The following is an 18,244-nucleotide window of genomic DNA, read 5'->3' on the forward strand; positions in this document are numbered from 1 at the left end:
TATTTGCACTTCTATGTAAATATATCTAAATATATGCATGTATAATATAAATAAACACCAAAAAAGTCTTGTAAAGGATAGCTATAATATACAAAGATATCCTAGTGAACTTTTTGGTAACTTTTACTTACTATTGCAAACTCTTTGTTGAGAATCATCTGCTCCACCAGTGATGACTCATTGTGGAAGAGGTGAGGCTGCATGTGACTCCACATATGGGGAAACCACCAAAACTCATCCACAGATTTCAATAGCAGGTCATCACCTTCATCTTCCTCTTCAGTTCCTGCAAAATGAAGGAAGAAAAAGAAAGGTAGTAGAAAAGTAACAGCAGAAAATGCTCAAAATTGTTTTTTAAAACCACAAGAGAGGCTGACATAAACCCTAATGTCCTTGACCTGGATGTCTCGCTGTGCTGCAGACAAGTTCTAGCATATTGCAAAAGGAATGAGGTGAATTACCATGGACCGTGGTACTGATCCTTTCCTATTCCTGGCATGGTGTTAATGGAATTGTAAGCCTCCATTTTATAAGCATCATTATGAGATTCTAACAAGAGTTAATTTTCAAGGGCTGACTGTTGTGCAATGTAATACACTAGGAGTAAGTTCAGGCTCCCCATGAAGGTAGAGATTGGATGGACTTGTACCCACCTGCTTTGGTCCTGCCAGACAGTGTGCAACCAGAGCTGGTGAGGGTGGCATCACAGAGTTGTGTACCAGGGGCTTGTCAGCCTCACTAATCCTACCTACCTCATTATTAGCCTCAGTAAATTAAAATCTGATAATTTCTGATTCAGTGTGAAATACATTTACAATAGGTTCAAAATATAATCAGGTGGAAAACATGTGATGTAATGGCAAAAAGGGGTTTCCAGATGATGTTTCCTGTGTTTCAGTATTCAATTTTTGCCAAGTTCAATCTTAAAGTAAAAAGAATAAAAACTTCTGTGTCCAGAGGTGTCTAGAGTGCTTTTCCAAATCAGAAAGTCAAAGTGACATTTTACTAACTTCACCTCAAGTTAACCAACAATATTCAGTTTATTAGCAGGCTTCCTTCTTGTCCTTGGCCATTTAAATACTCTTATTCAGCTTCAGTCAAAGAAATTATTGACAAAATCAGTTTACTAATGGGAACATAGATTTTTTTTGTTTTTCAAAGTTTTTCAAAACTCACTAGAAGAAACTACTCCATGGATCTCATTGTTAATGTTTGTGGTAGGAGGCAGGAACACAGAGATGTCTGTTCAGTGTGTGCATTTCAGCTCTTTATTTTTGTTTTTCACTTCTGCAATGTTTTTTTGAAGGAGAGCATTACTTTGAAACTTTCTCCTAGTGTCATTGAATCACTTTTCCTCCCTCTTTGTAGCACTCTATGAGTTCTAAGAAAGTACAAAGTTACTCCTGCAGATAGGAGCGCTACTGGAAAAAGAAAACAACCTTGTTTTCTAGGTAGTTCCTTATTGAAAAGAAAGAACCGATGACTGCTCTTCCTGTGAATGTCTGCTCCTTTGTGCAAAACTTCTGTACAGTGTGTTTGTTGAGTGATCGCTATCTTCTTTTGGGATATACGTGTTTCACTTATAGTCACCTGGGCATGTGCAAGGGAAATGTGATTGTGGAGGAAAAACCTAACACAGGCTTTCAAAATCAGAGAGAAGAGAAAGGGATAGGAGTCTGTGAAGCCATTGAAGATCTCTTTGGTAACCCAAAGGTAGAAAACCAAAGGTAGGGATGAAGAGAAAAAAATGGATGTTTGAAATATATAAAGAACTGCAATAATTTGACATAAGATTTAGGTCAAAGTATAATTTAGTGCCTTATTAATATTTGAAGGAGAGCACGATTCTTCTAATAATTTCATTATTAAGGCCCATATTTTAATTTTTTTTTCCCATTACATTTTTCCTACTAATTTCTTTGTACATTCTCATGCAATTAATCAAATGTTGCACTTTTTTTTTCTTTTATTAACTGTGAAATGGATCAAACAAGATAAAGCTAAAACTTTCCAGTTTAAACAAAAACAACCCCACCCTGTGATGGCAGAGCTGGAACAGAAAAGTTTGAACATGTGGTGGTGGTGTTTCTTGTGGAGATAATTTTCTTTACAAGCATTTAAAATGAGTGTTGTTTGATTTTATAAATCCTTAAGTAGAGTTATTAAAAAAAAAATCTCATACAAGGTTATAAGTTATAATACAACATTTGGTGTGGTTTTATTAATATCTTATTAAGAGTATTGGAAGCAAAACTAAGGATTTTGAAGATTTAATTTCTTATACAATCAACTTTCTCTATGCAAGTTTCTATCTATATTTTAATGTAAAATCTGAGAAATACAGTAGGCCCACAATCAAGGTGAACATGTATCTGTTTTGAGATGGTGTATGTACTTTACACAGGCAATGATTCAAAGTTTGTGCATAATAAATCATCCCACATTTTTAATTTATGGGTATCATTTGAGCTCAAAACTGAAACTAAGTTTGAAGTTGCTATCAATAATCTGCTAAATCTTAAATGCAAATCCTTATAACAGATTAATTCCTATTGCCACAGCATGAACAGGTAGAAGATGTTTGCTAAAACTAAGTAACTAATAGGGTCTACTCGGTTTTTTGTTAACAGACTTAAGTCTACAGTGCAGAGTTTACCCATGCCATGGAAAGGAACGGTGGTGGTGAGATGATAAGCAGTAAGGTTGATGTGTCAGCTATTGTACTTGTGCACAGGCACACCAACTAGAATTGGTATTTGTGGTACAGATGTCAGGAACAACTTTTGATGAAAATGTCTAACTGTTTAATCTGTCAACACTTTTCCATGCTCATTTCCCTCCTGTAGTTTTAAAATGATCCAAGTCTTGGAGAGGAGAGCAAAACTGCACATTAAGGTAGTCAATAAGACATACCAGTTGCAGTGCACTAATAAAACATGTTGAATATCTGCTACTAAAAGCCTCTCTGGGTAAATAAGCCACATTTACAGTAATTGAAGAATACATTTCCATGGTGCATTTACAATGAGTCAATAAAGTGTATATTGCATGGAGAATACTTTGAAATCTTTCTGCTAAGCTGATATGACAAAATGCCACCACCAACCTATAAATGAAGTGCTCACTTAAGAACTCAGATACATCACTGAGGACGGACAGCAGCAGGTCCCTTAATGGAGACAATGACATGCTACAACTCCTTAAGTAGTTTTGTGCTATTTTTGTAAGCTTTAGAGCCTTAGAAGGATAGATACACATGCACTTTCTCCTATTTTCTCTCTCAACATGAGTAGCAAATCTGAAATTGGTCAGAATTATATCAACTGGGCAAGAAAACCTGTGGACTGGTTGGAGATGGCTTCACAAGGGACCAGTAACAGCATACGAAACTGTTGGGATTAACAAAAAAAAAATAAATGTATTGGCAGGTCAGGGCTCTGATTTTATAGAAAGGGTGCATGTTTTGTGCCAGCCACTCTTCCAGTATGTAATAGTACTTATAATAAATTATCTCTTTCTCCATCTCCTCTCCTTCTTGAATTACCATTCTCTGCAGTGGACACTGTAATGACTGATACCAGCTTTACTCTGCAGGTGTCCACAACCAAGCAGCATCCTACTTTAGAGCAGCTCAGAGCCTCGGGCTATTTTTGTTTATTTTGCTGTGTTACGTGTGTGTCCAATTAATCTTCAGAAGGAATAACTATACAGTCAGGTCAAGATGAAGTGAGCAGAATACTGAAGGTCTGTCTCCAACGTTGCTCTCTAATCACAGGTCTGCCACTGGCTTGTTATATGACTCCAGGCAAGTAATTCCATCTTTCTCTACCTCTCATTTTTCTCAGGCTCTCCATCCTATATCTTTAGTCTGTAAGGTTTCCTGGGCAGCAGTTACTTAGCATTATGTGCTCGAGCAAGGGGAAAACAGCCTGGACTTCAAAAGTGACAGTGATACAAATACATAATTTTGGTTTCCTTCTCTGTACTCATCCTTCAAACGCTTCCACATCTCCCCCTCTCCCAGGGACCTCTGTGCTCTCCCAACGGGTCGTGACAGAGATATAAGAGGTGGGTAAACTCATCTGTTTGGTGTTCAGATACGAGCAATGAAGAGAGTACTGCTATGCCCTCACTGAGAGAGGTGACTTTCATTGATCTGTCTTCCCCCACAGCTGCCTTGTGGCTCGTTACAGCTGAAACTGCATTATGCTTAGATTTTAAACTTATCCTCGCATCTTTTTGCTGTTGTAATGCTGCCTCCCCTGCTCCAAATAAGCTTCTGTGCTTTCCTAGGTTCACTCACTAAGTGTCACTAAATGTGGCTGAATAGTTTGGCAGCTGAGGATTTTGGAACTGTTCTTCAAAGGTGAGGAGGGTATGGGGTTTGGAAAGGAGAAGGACAGGAGGTGTCCCTGTTGAAGTGAACTGCCAAATGTGTATCGGGTTTTTTTGCCTTAGCAGTACCGGGGAGCAACATGGCTCAGTGGCAGCAAAGGGGAAACCTGAGTGGGGGTGCAGCGAAGTGTTCATGAGAAGGCAAAGGAGAAGGGGGAAAAATAAAGAAACAAATGTACCAATGGTGCTGTGGTGAAATGGAGTAAAAGACAGAAAGGAGTCTTAGAAAGCAGGAGATGTAAAAACATGTAACTTTCCACAATAAAATAGTGCAAGTGAGGTGCAACTTGTTACTGCATAGAGTATGAAAAGAGCACCGTTTCTTCACAAATCTCTATTCATCTTGTTCTTCTTTTATCATCCCCCCTGATTTGCAGACCACTGAGATAGATTACCTTTCAGTCATATAAAAGTCTCATGCATCCCGTTCAAACATTTATGCCTCTTCAGAGGTTATGAGACATGATTTTTTCGGCCTCGAATATTTCATCATACCAATCACACTGGAAAAACCTTAGTATGTTTTCTGTGCTGTCCTGTCTTTTGCAGAACTACAGAGATCTTATTAGCTCCTTTGTCTCCTCTATAACCCGAAGATTCACTACCATGTGTCTTTCAGAAAAGCACAAAGAACATCTACATGTTCCTAAGAAGCTCATCTGCAGCCTACTTTGCCCCTTTGGACAGTGAATTAAATTCTGGATACTATTAAAATGGTGCAGCATGTATTTCCCACTATTCTACTCAGTCAATGAGTTGTTTAAAAAGGGAATGTTTAATGTTATGTTTAAAATCCTGTCACCTATTTAGCTGTATCTACCTGAGAGCATGAAGTTCCTTCTTACCTGTGTGGTAAAATTTTCCTGAAAATCCAAGGTTGAAGGTAAAATTTGCAACCTGAGTGCGCAGTAAATTTTGAGTCTCTAGTAAAGCCTGAAATAAATAAGAAATTAACATGGATTTAGAAAAATTGATATTAATTTTTGGAATGCCTCATGTTAAAAATTGTATCCAACTGAGGTGATACAAAAAAAAGATACTGTGAAATGTTTCATGGTTTATTTTGGGCTTTTTTTTTAAAATACTGTTACAATGAGCTTAATTTATTCCATCAATGTGATGGTCTAGCAATGCTAGTAATAGCACCTAAGTACCAAAGTATGTGATGATTTTGTAACTTGGACCAAGATACTATACGTTATTTTCAGTGATCTGTGACAGGACTTGAATCCAGCCATTCAGAGGCAGCAATATACTAAATCACTAAGCCACCCATGTTTTGGATTATTCATGAAGCTTGATAAAATGTGCTTAACACCCAAAGTAAAATTAGGACTATCCAGATGTGGAGGTGTTGGGATGTACTTACCTGAATACCAAATTCAGACTGAAGTTTAAATGAGCAAACCTCCAGTTTTGACCTATGGCGGAAGTACTGTCCACTTTTCTCATGTCAGAAATTAAGTCTGTTTATTTTTATTCTCTCCTCCAAGCAAAAGATAAGACCAATCTAAATGAAATGGAGGAAAATGGTATTGCTTATAGAAGAAATAAGTATAGTCTTCGTCACCTATTCAGTCTTTCATGGATGTGTTTCCAACCATGCGAGAAAGGGAAAAAATAGTGTCTCAGTCTGCATGAGCTATCTACATTTAAGGTTGTTGATTCTGTACTGCTTCTAAAGATAGTCCTCGCTGTGCAGGTATCTATCCACTTTGAATCACCAACCCATATAATCTGGACGTGCTACATACGTAAGATGGATGGTGCATTTCTCTCCCTATTGGTCTTGCCAATGTTGAATGGGTTATATGCTCTATTTTAATCAATTTTCTGTGTCTCCATTATGTGACTCTTGAGAACTTTTCCCATTATCTATTAATAGCATTTCTATTGATTGAATGTTCATGTTCTTGCACACTTCAAAGACAAAATCAACACAAAGGTTTATACACAGTCCGAGTCCAGCTAATGTTTCCTTTCATTTGAAAAGATTATATTTTGTATGGTCATTAGTAATTTCACTTATCATTTCAGAAAACTAGTTTTACCTTTTTGCTTAGCCAAATGCTCTAATTTAAAAAAACAACAAAAACCTCTACTTGTTGACCAAAAACCAAAAGTATAGTAGTTAGTCCATAGTAAATTTTGAGCCCAGGATTTAAGCAGCTGAGATGTGGACTGATGGCTGGTGCAATCCTAGTCCAGAGTGGAGCCAAACTAGGCAGGTAGGGTTTCAACGGTGTCATGATTTGCCATATGTCCTTTGCACTGCAATGGGTTGCGAGGTGCTGTCAGCTAGTCAGCCTTTGCTGTAGGCCATTAACTTCTTAAAGTTACGAATTACATGCTAATTGTGATATATATTTGGGCACCGTGCATGTTGGAGCTCAAGTCCCTTTTGAAGCATCATTTGCTAACAGCCATTTTCTAAAGAGGCATCGTCTGGGTGCCAGGCAGTTTGGAAGCATGATATAAAAGGTTGTCAGTGTGTATCTGTCTTCATTTTTTCAATAGAAACATTTATTGTGTGTTAAGGAAGATATAAAACAAAGATAGTGGTTATCAGCTCAAACAGTCACCAAGCAAATTCCTTTCCATGCTGAAGGAAAGGAGTAAAGTAATCTAATGGCAGTAAATCTTGTGTATTAGCATTGAATATCAAGATAGCAGTATGGTTTCCAGCCTATCTTGCCAGACATTTAATATGTTGATTATTTCAATCCTGTGACAGTTTCACATGTGGGACTATATTTACATAATATATAACAACTAAATGTTCACTAAAATGTAAAGCCTTAGAGATCTGTTAGCTAAGACATTGAAGAAAATCCCCAGCTGGTAAAAGCTGGCACTAAATTGACACCATAAAACTCACAAGCATAAAATCTGAGTCATTATATTTTAGAACATAATTCTCCAAGCTATGCAGAGCATTTTATATATGTTGAGAAAGACTGATGGGCTAGGCAAAATCAATTCAATTTTCCTTTGAGGAAAGAACACCTCAAAGAATTATCATCACTTAACATATAGTTTAAGAAGGTACATGAAACAAACATTGCTGTATCACTTTGTTTTTTCTCTTCAATTTCCCTAACACTCATGTCTCAATAAGATGACAGAACTGCAGGGTAGGCAGAAACCTTTCAGACCAGTGAGGTCTCATTAAAAACACAGAGCAAGGATGAAGATGTAAATCCTGTAACCTGCAGCGTGTCAAGCATTTTTCTCTGTCTAAAGGGCAAATCTGCCACTCAAACTGAATTTTTCTTGGTACTAAAGACTTTTTATTGTAATTGCCATATATGTGTAATAACTTAAATAACATGCAGCTAGACTTCATCTTCATGACCTCACCTAATTTAATAATAAGAAGGTATTATCAGCTAAGTCAGTCCAAACATATTTTGTTACTAGGTCCCTGTTTGTAAAAGGGGGTTGACATCTTCCATATTCTTAATATAAACCCTAATCTTTATTTAGGTGATTAGGGTTTGCCTTCCCTATTTTTAATAAATAAATACTAACCCAAAATTGCTAATGACTCATAATGCCTTCATCAGTAATTTTGTACATTAAATAATGAGAACCTTTGTCTCCTGTAGGTACAGACCTTAACAGCACACAGCAGAGAGAAGTGCCGTGGCAGGAAAAGAGGAGACAGACAGAAGGTATTTATTTTATTCTGAAGGGTTTTGAAGGATGAGGAAGGGCTATAAGATTTTAGCGGCTGGAAATCATACCTAACGCCAGGTGTGAACATGGCTATTCACACTCTGCCTTGGTCCTGCCATGGTGCCCCCAGCTTCCCTGGGCAGCCGCCCTTCCCTTCCCTTCCCTTCCCTTCCCTTCCCTTCCCTTCCCTTCCCTTCCCTTCCCTTCCCTTCCCTTCCCTTCCCTTCCCTTCCCTTCCCTTCCCTTCCCTTCCCTTCCCTTCCCTTCCCTTCCCTTCCCTTCCCTTCCCTCTCTCATCCCTTCCCTCTCTCATCCCTTCCCTCTCTCATCCCTTCCCTCTCTCATCCCTTCCCTCTCTCATCCCTTCCCTCTCTCATCCCTTCCCTCTCTCATCCCCATCCTCTTCGCTGACCTTGGGACTTTGCTGCCTTCACTGAGGGAGAAACTTTGAACTTTGGCTGGCAGGCACTGCCCACAACTTCAGAAGAAGCAAAATTTATATATAGGAATGCAGATTACAAAAAACCATGACAAATATTGTAGAGATTTTTCCCCTCAGTGTTTCAAGTGACCACAGTATTTAAGTTCTATCTGCCCATGTGTGTCTTTGTTTTTCTGTCTGAGTCTTAAAAGAGCTGTAAGTGAAGGAAAGCTATTTGCATGTGAAAATACAATTAGTATTCCCCATTGAACTCACAGGGGGGTGTTAAACCAGCAGCTGGAACCCACTGTTGTTATATTTTTGGACAGTTAAGTAGATCATGCTAAGTAGTTATTGTTCTCCAAGGAAAGAACCACTGAGCATGCCTGCACATGGCAAACAGGCGTGTCTCAGTTCCAGGCCAAGTAAATTGAATTTTTTTAAGGTAATCTAAACTGTCCTTTCAAATACAAAGACCTTAATTGCCTGAAATCTCTCAGAACTCTTTTTTTTTTTTTTTTTTTAATTAATTGATTCTTTGTTTTGTCAATGAGGCTTCTCTCTGTGACATCCACAAGATATGGTTTCTTCTTTATATTGCATTTACATTCAGCAGTATTTTGCATTAATCCATATAATTACCTTTTGTAGATTTGAAGTTGCTGTGTCTTTATTCTTCATAATTGGTGCATCTATTAAGCAGAAGTGATATTTTCCTGCTATGTCCTTGTTAATTATAACTCTATCCTTCATTTACATAATAAACTTTTTGGGGCAATTTCTGCAGTAACATTTCATGCCTAATAGGAAGCAATTTACTTTCCTTATTAAGTACATTAAAACTTCATGCCCCAGACATCATTGACTGTAAACATTTGATTCTGCTCAAATTTAATGCACCAAGGCATTTTGCTCTGCCATATTAGGTTTATTTATGTGCTATGTTCTGGATTGTTAGCTGCTAATGAGACTTCAGCTCTTATTGCTCTAAGGCCTGAACACTAACCTCATTTTAATGAGTTCATTATTTGCTGCCTTCTGAATGGAAGACAACAAATTTTCCTTTTAATTAAAGGTCAAAACACCTCTGGCTAAGGAAAGTGAAGAGGTTGTCAAATCCTTAGAGAAGGTAAAATAATAACTTTTTCTGATTTTGATGCCAAGCAGGGGCAGGGAAGGCTGAGGTAGAAGGTACTTCTGTGGGGACCAAAACTCCAAATCTAAGATAAGTGATAACAATGCTAAAACGTGTTACTAGTGTTCCCAAGACACTGTAAAAAAAAAAAAACACAAAAAACAACAGTAACCCAAAAGTCAGCCAAGGTAATTAAAGAGGCTTTACTCCTAACCCGAAGGTCTGTGTGGATCAATACTACTGCTAAAGCAAGAGCCCCTCTTTGCATTTACAATGACTTGTAGGGTGCAGAGGACAGATGCCAGATTAATTGAGCCAACAAAAACTAATTCCATATTTCTTATCAGGGAAAGTGAGGCAAATGTGATCAATATTGAGGGCTGTTTGTAGTGAGACAGAGGTATATGCAACCATGTGTTTGTGTATGTGTGCATATGCATGTAAACAGGATTGGTGATCCCTTTCTCTGAAAATACAGAGTGGAGACTTTAATCCCTTTTTTGGTTTGACTAATTAGAGGAATTAATATGTAGATCCTTGTCCTTTGTCTAACATTTTATACTTGGTCACCATCTTAAAGACAGACTAACAAGCGTCATTTCATGTGCCTCTCATTCAAGAAGCTGCTCACAATGCATGTAATAGTGTTAGAGATGGGAAGAGTATTTGTGAAGGAAGAGGCCAGCATCTGTGAGGAAAGCTGGTGAAAAGTTAAAATCTGTTTTTGATGGTGATTCCTAGCAATTTGTGAAATATAGACATTGTCATTATCAATTTAAAAGAATGAATCCTGTCTGCAATTACTAACCTAAAGATGTGTAAATCTTTTCAGTTTTAGGTCAGTCTGACAAAGATAAAGGTGACTTGCAAAACACCTGATCAGAGAGACTGACCTTGCAGCTTTAGACATTTTGAAGTGTGCTTGATTAGTTGAGTCTTGCTTTAACACATATCTTGAGGCTGTTGGATAAAGTGTCCTTTAGCTGAACACTGCTCATTATACACTAAAAGGATTATGTAATGCAATATGCAAATGTGTAAACAATCGGCTCTTCATGACTACCCTGAGTGTGATAAGATTTTGTATATAATGGCTATTACTTTTGTTTCTGGTATACTGGCTTTATTCCAGCATCCAGCCTTGTGCAACTCTGTAATAAATGATATCTCATCTCTGTGTGGTAAATTTGGCTAATTTATATGCACACCGAGTATAGAACCCTGGTTTTGGGACAATATAGACATTGTGTAGCATGAACACTTAAATTACCAAATTGTCCTTATAACAGCTCTAAAAGTTATTTCCGTAAAACTGAGCCAAAATTTGTGACTGTTCCAGGTGTTTCAGGGACCTTCCCTGAAGCTGCTGAATGTGTTTGAGAGCATCACAAGAAGCCTAGGATGGACCCAAAATTTGCAGGACTCAACATTACCCCAATGTGGAGTGGGAAGCCAAACGTTTTGTTTGGGTTCCTGGGCATACATATGGCCTTCCAGAAGCAATATGGTGAATGTCAATTTTGGGAACCAGCAAAACCCCAAGATCTTGGAGGTTTCTGTGTCTGTGGCAGAGATCTCTGTCATCAGGGTGCCCAGGGTCCTCTGCCTATGAGACGCTCCACTAGGTAGAGATGCCCAATATGACCCCAAGTTACTATATAGCCTGTCCGTGAGGACTATGCAATGTGGAAGATAGATGAGAAAGCATATAGCTCTTCACAAAGTTTGGAAATACATCAAGTGAAGGAGGGGACGTTAGATATTTCTGCTTTTCAGTGTATCTATAATGTGCTGTCATCATGAATTATTTTATTTCCACAGACTCATTCTAGGAAGTGCTTCTGACATGGGAGGATGTGCCAACATCTGGAATCCTAGGGCTACATGGTCAAGGTTATGTGGCCCCATCACCATCTGAGGGATATAACTGAGATTCTTGTCAAAAATGGACTAACTTGCCATTACTCAGTCATCACTCATGCATCCTAGTGCTGTGTAGGGATTCACTGCTGCAGATTTTTTTTTTTTTTAATGTGTGTGGACATAAATGCTCATTATATACATTTTGCTATTTATTTATCTATACTGTAGGTATAAAATATGTGCAAATATTTACATGTAGATATTCTTTATAGTAATTCTTCCTATAGATGATGTTTATATACACTGCTTAGTAAGCTGGACTTTGGGACAAGTTGCCCAGAGAGGCTGGAAGATCTCTGTCCCATCAGATACAAGAAACAGATGTGATCAAGATCCTGTGTGATCTGATCTAACTTTGAAGTCATCTGTCCTTTGAGCAGGGGTATACAGTAGATCACCTCCAGAAACCCCTTCCAACCCAGATTATTTTAACATTTGATTAAGATTTTCCCTGTATTTTTCACTTCAAGGCAGTTTTCTCAGGCTTCTGTGGTACATACGTGTTATTAATGTCAAGAATTCTTTTAATGCATTTATTAATTTTTGTTCCCAACACCTGTCCCTAATGCTTTTGAAGCTATATAACTCTGGGGTTCATTCCCAAGCTGTTCTATGCAGCAATTTGCTGGTGGTCTGTAGAAAATTGGAAGACTACAAAGTAGTCATTTCGCTTTTGGTTTCCAGCTGAAAATTTGTAGAGAAAAAAAGAGCAAAGACTATTTTCAGCAATGTTTCTTTCCACTGCAGGCAGCTGCCATCAGGATGTGATTTTTGATTTCTTCTTCCTGCTCTTGTTCACTTCCTGAAATCTGAAATACACTAAGAAAAAAATCTGACAGTGACTGATGTAATCTTGGCAACCTTCACAGCCAGAGCAATCTTCATAGGACTACCATAAAATAGTAATAATCACAGTAACCATCATAAGGCTGGTGTGAAATAGCTAGTCACTGTTTTCCTAACAGGAAAAAATGAATATTTTTTAAAAAATTATGTCTAGCCTGACGTTACTGACAGGGTGACTGCAAGACCAGGACTTCAAGTTCCTTAATTTCATCTTTGGTTTGGAGCACAACTTCAGGCCACAAGAGGGGCAATTAAATCAGCTGTATCTGCACTTCTTAAAACTCCATGATGAATTTATAAACCCAGTGAAGCTGAGTCATCGATTTCTGTGTGGTGAGGATTTCAACCTGCTTCACATGCTTATAATAGAATTTCGATAGAAAATTCTTTAATACTATAGCACAGAGATTATGAAGAATTCACGTTATTGACTTATTGGCTAGATTTTGAAAGGAGTTTAGGGGTAAAAGTTAGTCAAATCCTTAATGGGATTTTAAAATCTCTCATGCTGTTTACCCTATGCCAAAACTGATTTGAGTAGCTGTTAACCAGGCAGTGGATCAATGGGTAACTGTCAACCCTCACAGCCTTACATTCCCTCTTAAGACTTTTTTTTCACATAACACATTATACAAATGGTGTATTTCCAAGTATTGGCTGCAGACCACTCACCACACCCAGCAAGGTGAGCAACACTTTGCCCATTGCTCTGCCTTACTGATTTTACTACTACTACTTTTTGTATTTATTTCTGTGAAGTACTATGCTAATGTATAGTGCTATATAAATAATGAATAGGAAGGTCTCTGATGGTGCTGAACACAGCTAGCTCTGTCTGCAGATCTATTTTTTATTATAGAGCTATTACTTGAGTCTGTTCAGCATTTCCCTTGAGTAGCCATCTTAATGTGAGGTCTGAGAGGATATGTGGTTTTATTTGAAGCAAGAAAACAGTCATGTTGTGCACTCATATGTAATATGTTTAGTACATAAGGAAGAATTTATTTTTACTTTGTGAGTGGAATACTCAGTTTATCAGATCTAATTCTGATGCTATTTTGTAACTCCTTCCTAACATCAAAAAACTGTCAGAAGCCTAATTGCATTTAATTCAGCAGAGGAATGCATCTGTTCCAGTAAAGGTTTAGCTGTGTTCAGCTGAATAAGATGAGTGGGGTGATTGCACCAAATTTACTAGGTACTCATGGCTAACTGGCTAATAACATCACTTGAGAACTCAGGAAGTTGTTTTTGGTTAAGTGTATAGGAATGATGATGCTATGACAGTGACACAGATACTCGAGCACTGAAAGAGCACTGTGGCCAAATGCACCCGTGTGTGTGTGTGTGTGTGTGTGTGTGTATGTGTGTGTGTGTGCAGGCAAATAAATAGCCACGGCTATTGTTCAATCTCTGTTCTTGAAAAATGAATTCATAGCCAGCCACCTTGTACTTGTTAGAAGATCTTGCAACAAAAAGCTCAAGTGAAGAGTAAGGAGACAGTTTAGCATGGCGCTAAAAATAATGAGCTTCAATAAAAGGCAGGGTTTATTTTAACCAGGACAACATAGGTGAGTCAATGCAATTCCTACCAATTCTCCAGCAGTAGCTGGCTGGGGAAGACCAAAGGCACTAGGCATAGCAGTAAGCAGCCAGGCGACCTGTTGCTGGTACCGGAGGAGCAGGACATGGCTGCAGCAGTTAAATTCTGTCAGTGATTGCTGCTCTGGATCAGCATTATCTGCAGGAAAGATTTACAGCCTATTTGGGAAATCACTGAGGGTCTTTAATCTAAATCACTACTGATTCTGAAAGATTTTTTAGGAATACTACCCAAATCTACTGCCAAATCCTGGAAGAGGAAAACCAGCACGTGCCCAAGCCAAGAAGGCGTGACTGGTCCCTGTGGCCATGGGGAAGGGAGAGCTTCCTGACACTAGCCCTGCTGCTGACCAAAGTCCCTCCCCATGGGTCACAGGCAGCAGGGACAGGAGCCTCTGCCGCTTCGAGCAATGTAGCGAAGGGGCTTAGAGCTTCTTTCTTATCCGTTCTCAGTATTGAAAAGATTAAGCATTTTCAGCAAATCTCTTGAAGAAAGGCTATTCAGGCTTGGGAATCAGGAGAAGGTAATCTGCCAGCTGTAGATGAGTCATTTTTGGTCCAGTTTTTAAAACAAGCAGCATGATCAGGTATGTGGTCTAGCCTAAACAGATCTCCCACCTTCTCTCAGACCACCTGCCCACTTAATGGAAAACTGTAGTATTGTGTTCTCTGAATGAGATTATAAACCAAGTATGGTGTCCTTGCAAGGGCATGGCCCCTTCTTCCTCATTTGTAATGTGACAGCAATATCAACATTAGCAATGTTGCAACTAATTGTTTATCATTTGAACCAGAATTAAATGGCTGTAATAACAGCTCAGCTTTCTGGAAAGGAAAGGAAGAATCTATGTATTGTCCAACAACCTTTCCTCCTCCTATTGTTGCAGAACATGCTAGAAGATATGTTGAAATGTGAGATTTCCCCACTATGTCTCTCTTCTAATTTGTTCAGCTTCAATGGTTTTGATGCCTCCAAGCAAAATCAGTAATGGCAGTCCCTCCTTCAGAGATGCTGGTCTAAAAAATGGGTTGAGTCTGCAGCTTTCTCTGCTGGTTCCTTCTCCCCTTGAACACAGGGGTCTATTTGTCTTGTGCCTGGATCTCCCTCTGAACCGGGGTCCTATGCTGTCCCACCTCAGCCTTTGAGTTCATGGCAGATTTTGGTCGCAGAGTGCTGCCCCATTGCTAAGTTGGTTTCTCCAGCCCGTAGCCTGCAGCCAGTGCAGGCTTGGAATGATAGTTTGGGGAAGGAGCTTGTCTGTGCTTCCCCCAGCATGGATGTGGCCAGCCCTGCTGTGAGGTGAAAGTGCCTTTACCCTGCCAAATACATGTCTTGACCCTCCATGGAGATGAAGGCTGTTTCTCTTCCTAGTCTGATAATTTTGCTGGCTTCTGCCTGGAGAGCACAGAGTACAGCCTTATGCTGTTTTCTGCTGTTTCTTACTCCTTTCAGAGGCTGTGTGGTCTCTAGAGAGCAAAAAGCCCCAGCTCCCTATGGCTGCAGGTCTGCTTGCCCAATACAACAACTGCACAGAGGAAAGAAGAGATGCATCTTACACCTTGCCCTGTATCTATGTCTGCACGAGGCAGGGGTAGTTCATCCTTCTTTAATTCTCATGGAGCGCTAGCATGAGAGAGGCCAGAAAGACAAAGGGAAAACCATCATCTAGCTCTGATTAATCAGAAAAAAAAAAAAAATGAAAATAAATATTGAACAGGAAACTATCTCAAGGCTTTAAAGAGGCAATATCAAGATTAAAATAGTATGTTAATAAAAAATTAATGTACACCAAACCTGACCATGTTGCAGCATATTGCAGGAAACTCTATTGGTGTCAGTCATTGTGCTGTATGCCACTAACGGTAAAACACAGACTGGTATTTACAATTCCTCTCAAGTAATGTTTAGGCTGTGCCAAAAAATATCAAATTCCCCCCTTCTTTGGCACAATACAAATATAGTAAAGGACAAGTAACGTTAACAACTGCATTTTCTTCTGGTTGCATATACTATCTTTCTTTGGTTTTTTGGTTGTCCAGAATTGCTTCTTTAAGAAAAAAACAATACCCCTAGCCTGTTATAGTTGGGCACTCTGTTGTTATGAATTATTTAAGGAGTGGACTAATGGAGGCTGCCTTACTTACATTCTTTAATTTATGGATCTGGATGTACTAAGGTTTAAGCAGAACGGTTTTCTGCTCCTTTACTGCCCTTGAAAATAAATTATTTGGGTAACCTTGTCATAAAAATAAAAATTCCTTAAAATTCTAATAATGGACATTTATCCATTTATCTCAAAATTCTGAACTCCTACCAGCAATCTCAAATTTCTACTTTAGATTTACTGCATGCTAACTGATGTATATGCTTTGTGATGGAATTAAGGCTGTTTGTTTGTTTTTCAAACACACATTCAATCAAAGAGGAGAGATTGGAACGGCGGTGATACATTCAAAATTGTGGTCTGTCCTTCAGTTTTCAGAATGGGCGTATTTATGTGATGATGGATTTAACTAGTGGCTTCTAAGAGGGTGTATCTGTTTAAATGAAGGGCTTCTAAAGTTTTTGGATTGAGGTGGAACAAGAAAAATACAGCAGTCACTAATTTCTCTGTTCCTGTTGTCAGTGGTAAAATATGGGAATGTCCAAAATATCTAAAGGACAGAGGAGAAATACATCTCTCCTGGGCAATTCTTTGTCTGTGAACAGATAGGTTTAAACTCACACGCTCAGTGCAGTCTTTTTCAATTTTACTGTTTTATCATTAATTGCTATTTTTCCTTATAACCCCTTTTAAACTAAGTAATGGGAATCTCACATTGTTCACTCAAATAATTTCTACATACGTTTCACATCACTTCTAGCAGCTATAAACCAGCTGTGTCTGTGGTCTGTTATTTTTAACGCCTTTGAAAGTCTGTCTGTTGCCACCCTGTCTGTAAAGTCAGAAACCAGGGAGTCTAAATTGATGGGATACTGGGGAGCAACATCCTCAGGGCAGCGCAGCTGCTGGGCAGACACAGCACTTCTGTCAGCAGCTACAGAAACCCACGTCCCTGTGAACTCCATAAACACCAATGGTTGCACTTAGATGCTCCCAGAAGCTTTGGAGATAGATGGGAGCAAGAAGAGAGATGGCAGTCATAGTCCCTTCCTAGTATAGCCTTGCCCACCTATTTCATTGTGCTGTATGTGGGTGAGAGGAAGGAAGATCCTGGAGAGGCAGAAAATGTCATTTACTTGTAGTGTAAATGAGAGCATACCTTGCAGCAAAGTGATATAACATTTCCTTGTATTCTACCAGGGCAAAGTAAAAAAAAAAAATGCCTTAAGAATGAGATGGGGCTGTCTTTAAATTATTGTGTGATATTTCTTAACCAAGTTAAAAGTAACATACCTAAATCACACAGTCTTCTGTCCATTTAGTTGCAAAGATCTAGGAATGTTTCTATTTTACAGAAAGCCCAAATTGTAGTTAATCAGTCTGTTGGTATTATAGCTCCCCTTTAATCCCCAGTGGATTGCAATTAGATATCTGGCTGCACTTTGTAAAAAGTGTAACTGGGCTAAAACTGATGTCCCTAAAATTCAGTAGGCACAAGGTTTTTCTTTGCTCTGGAACAAAGGGACAGCTCACGAGGAAACTCCTGTCAACCAACTTTCCTTGGTGGTGCTGTGGAGACTTGGATGGTTTCGTCAGTTATTCTGAAAACTGAGTTTGCAAAATCTTGACAGGTAAGGATATACATTAAAAATCACTAGGATTAAGTGTTGCTTTTTAATACTTTTGAGATGTTTGATACTTCTGTAGCTGAGCTTAACTTATCTGACCCTTCTTCATGATGCTGTCTTGCGTTATCTCGGGAGCTCACTTCGGTGTTTTGATTGTGTTTGTTAATTGGTATTGGAAGTTTCTGTAAAATGAAAAGGGGATTGCAAGGCGAATGTTCTTGCTTTGTACCACTCTCATCTCTTTTACCAGAGGTCAGACTGCTTCTACTGCCCCCACGTCCTTCCCGTTTAGAGTAAGGGAAGTTAAAGCCTCTTTTGCCCTTGAGGATGAGTTCAAAATCCCTCTGTCCCCGATAATCCTTGTGCTTGCCACTGCTTTGTTATCACTCCCAGTACTTGAAGGCAGCACTGTAAGTTGTCCAGAGAAGGGAGCTGGAAGATCCAAAGCAAAATGGCAATGTCCATGCTAAGTTTCTACTCAGTTCTCTCAAACAGAAACATCAGAGGCCAG

The 18,244-nt window shown here is 38.9% G+C and overlaps 1 protein-coding gene across 1 annotated transcript in view; it reads right to left on the minus strand.

Annotated features, from left to right (window-relative positions):
* Positions 1-18,244, minus strand: part of LOC308040251 (bifunctional heparan sulfate N-deacetylase/N-sulfotransferase 4) — a gene marked incomplete at its 5' end in the record, with an annotated part of 86,901 nt that overhangs the window by 52,035 nt on the left and 16,622 nt on the right. The window contains 2 exons of the mRNA XM_080344156.1: positions 132-286; positions 5,241-5,328. Of these exons, the coding sequence (XP_080200282.1) occupies positions 132-286; positions 5,241-5,328 (243 nt within the window). The remainder of the gene's footprint in view (positions 1-131; positions 287-5,240; positions 5,329-18,244) is intronic.

This window comes from Nesoenas mayeri (assembly GCF_963082525.1).
Source record: "Nesoenas mayeri genome assembly, chromosome: 4".
Lineage (NCBI taxonomy): Eukaryota > Metazoa > Chordata > Aves > Columbiformes > Columbidae > Nesoenas > Nesoenas mayeri.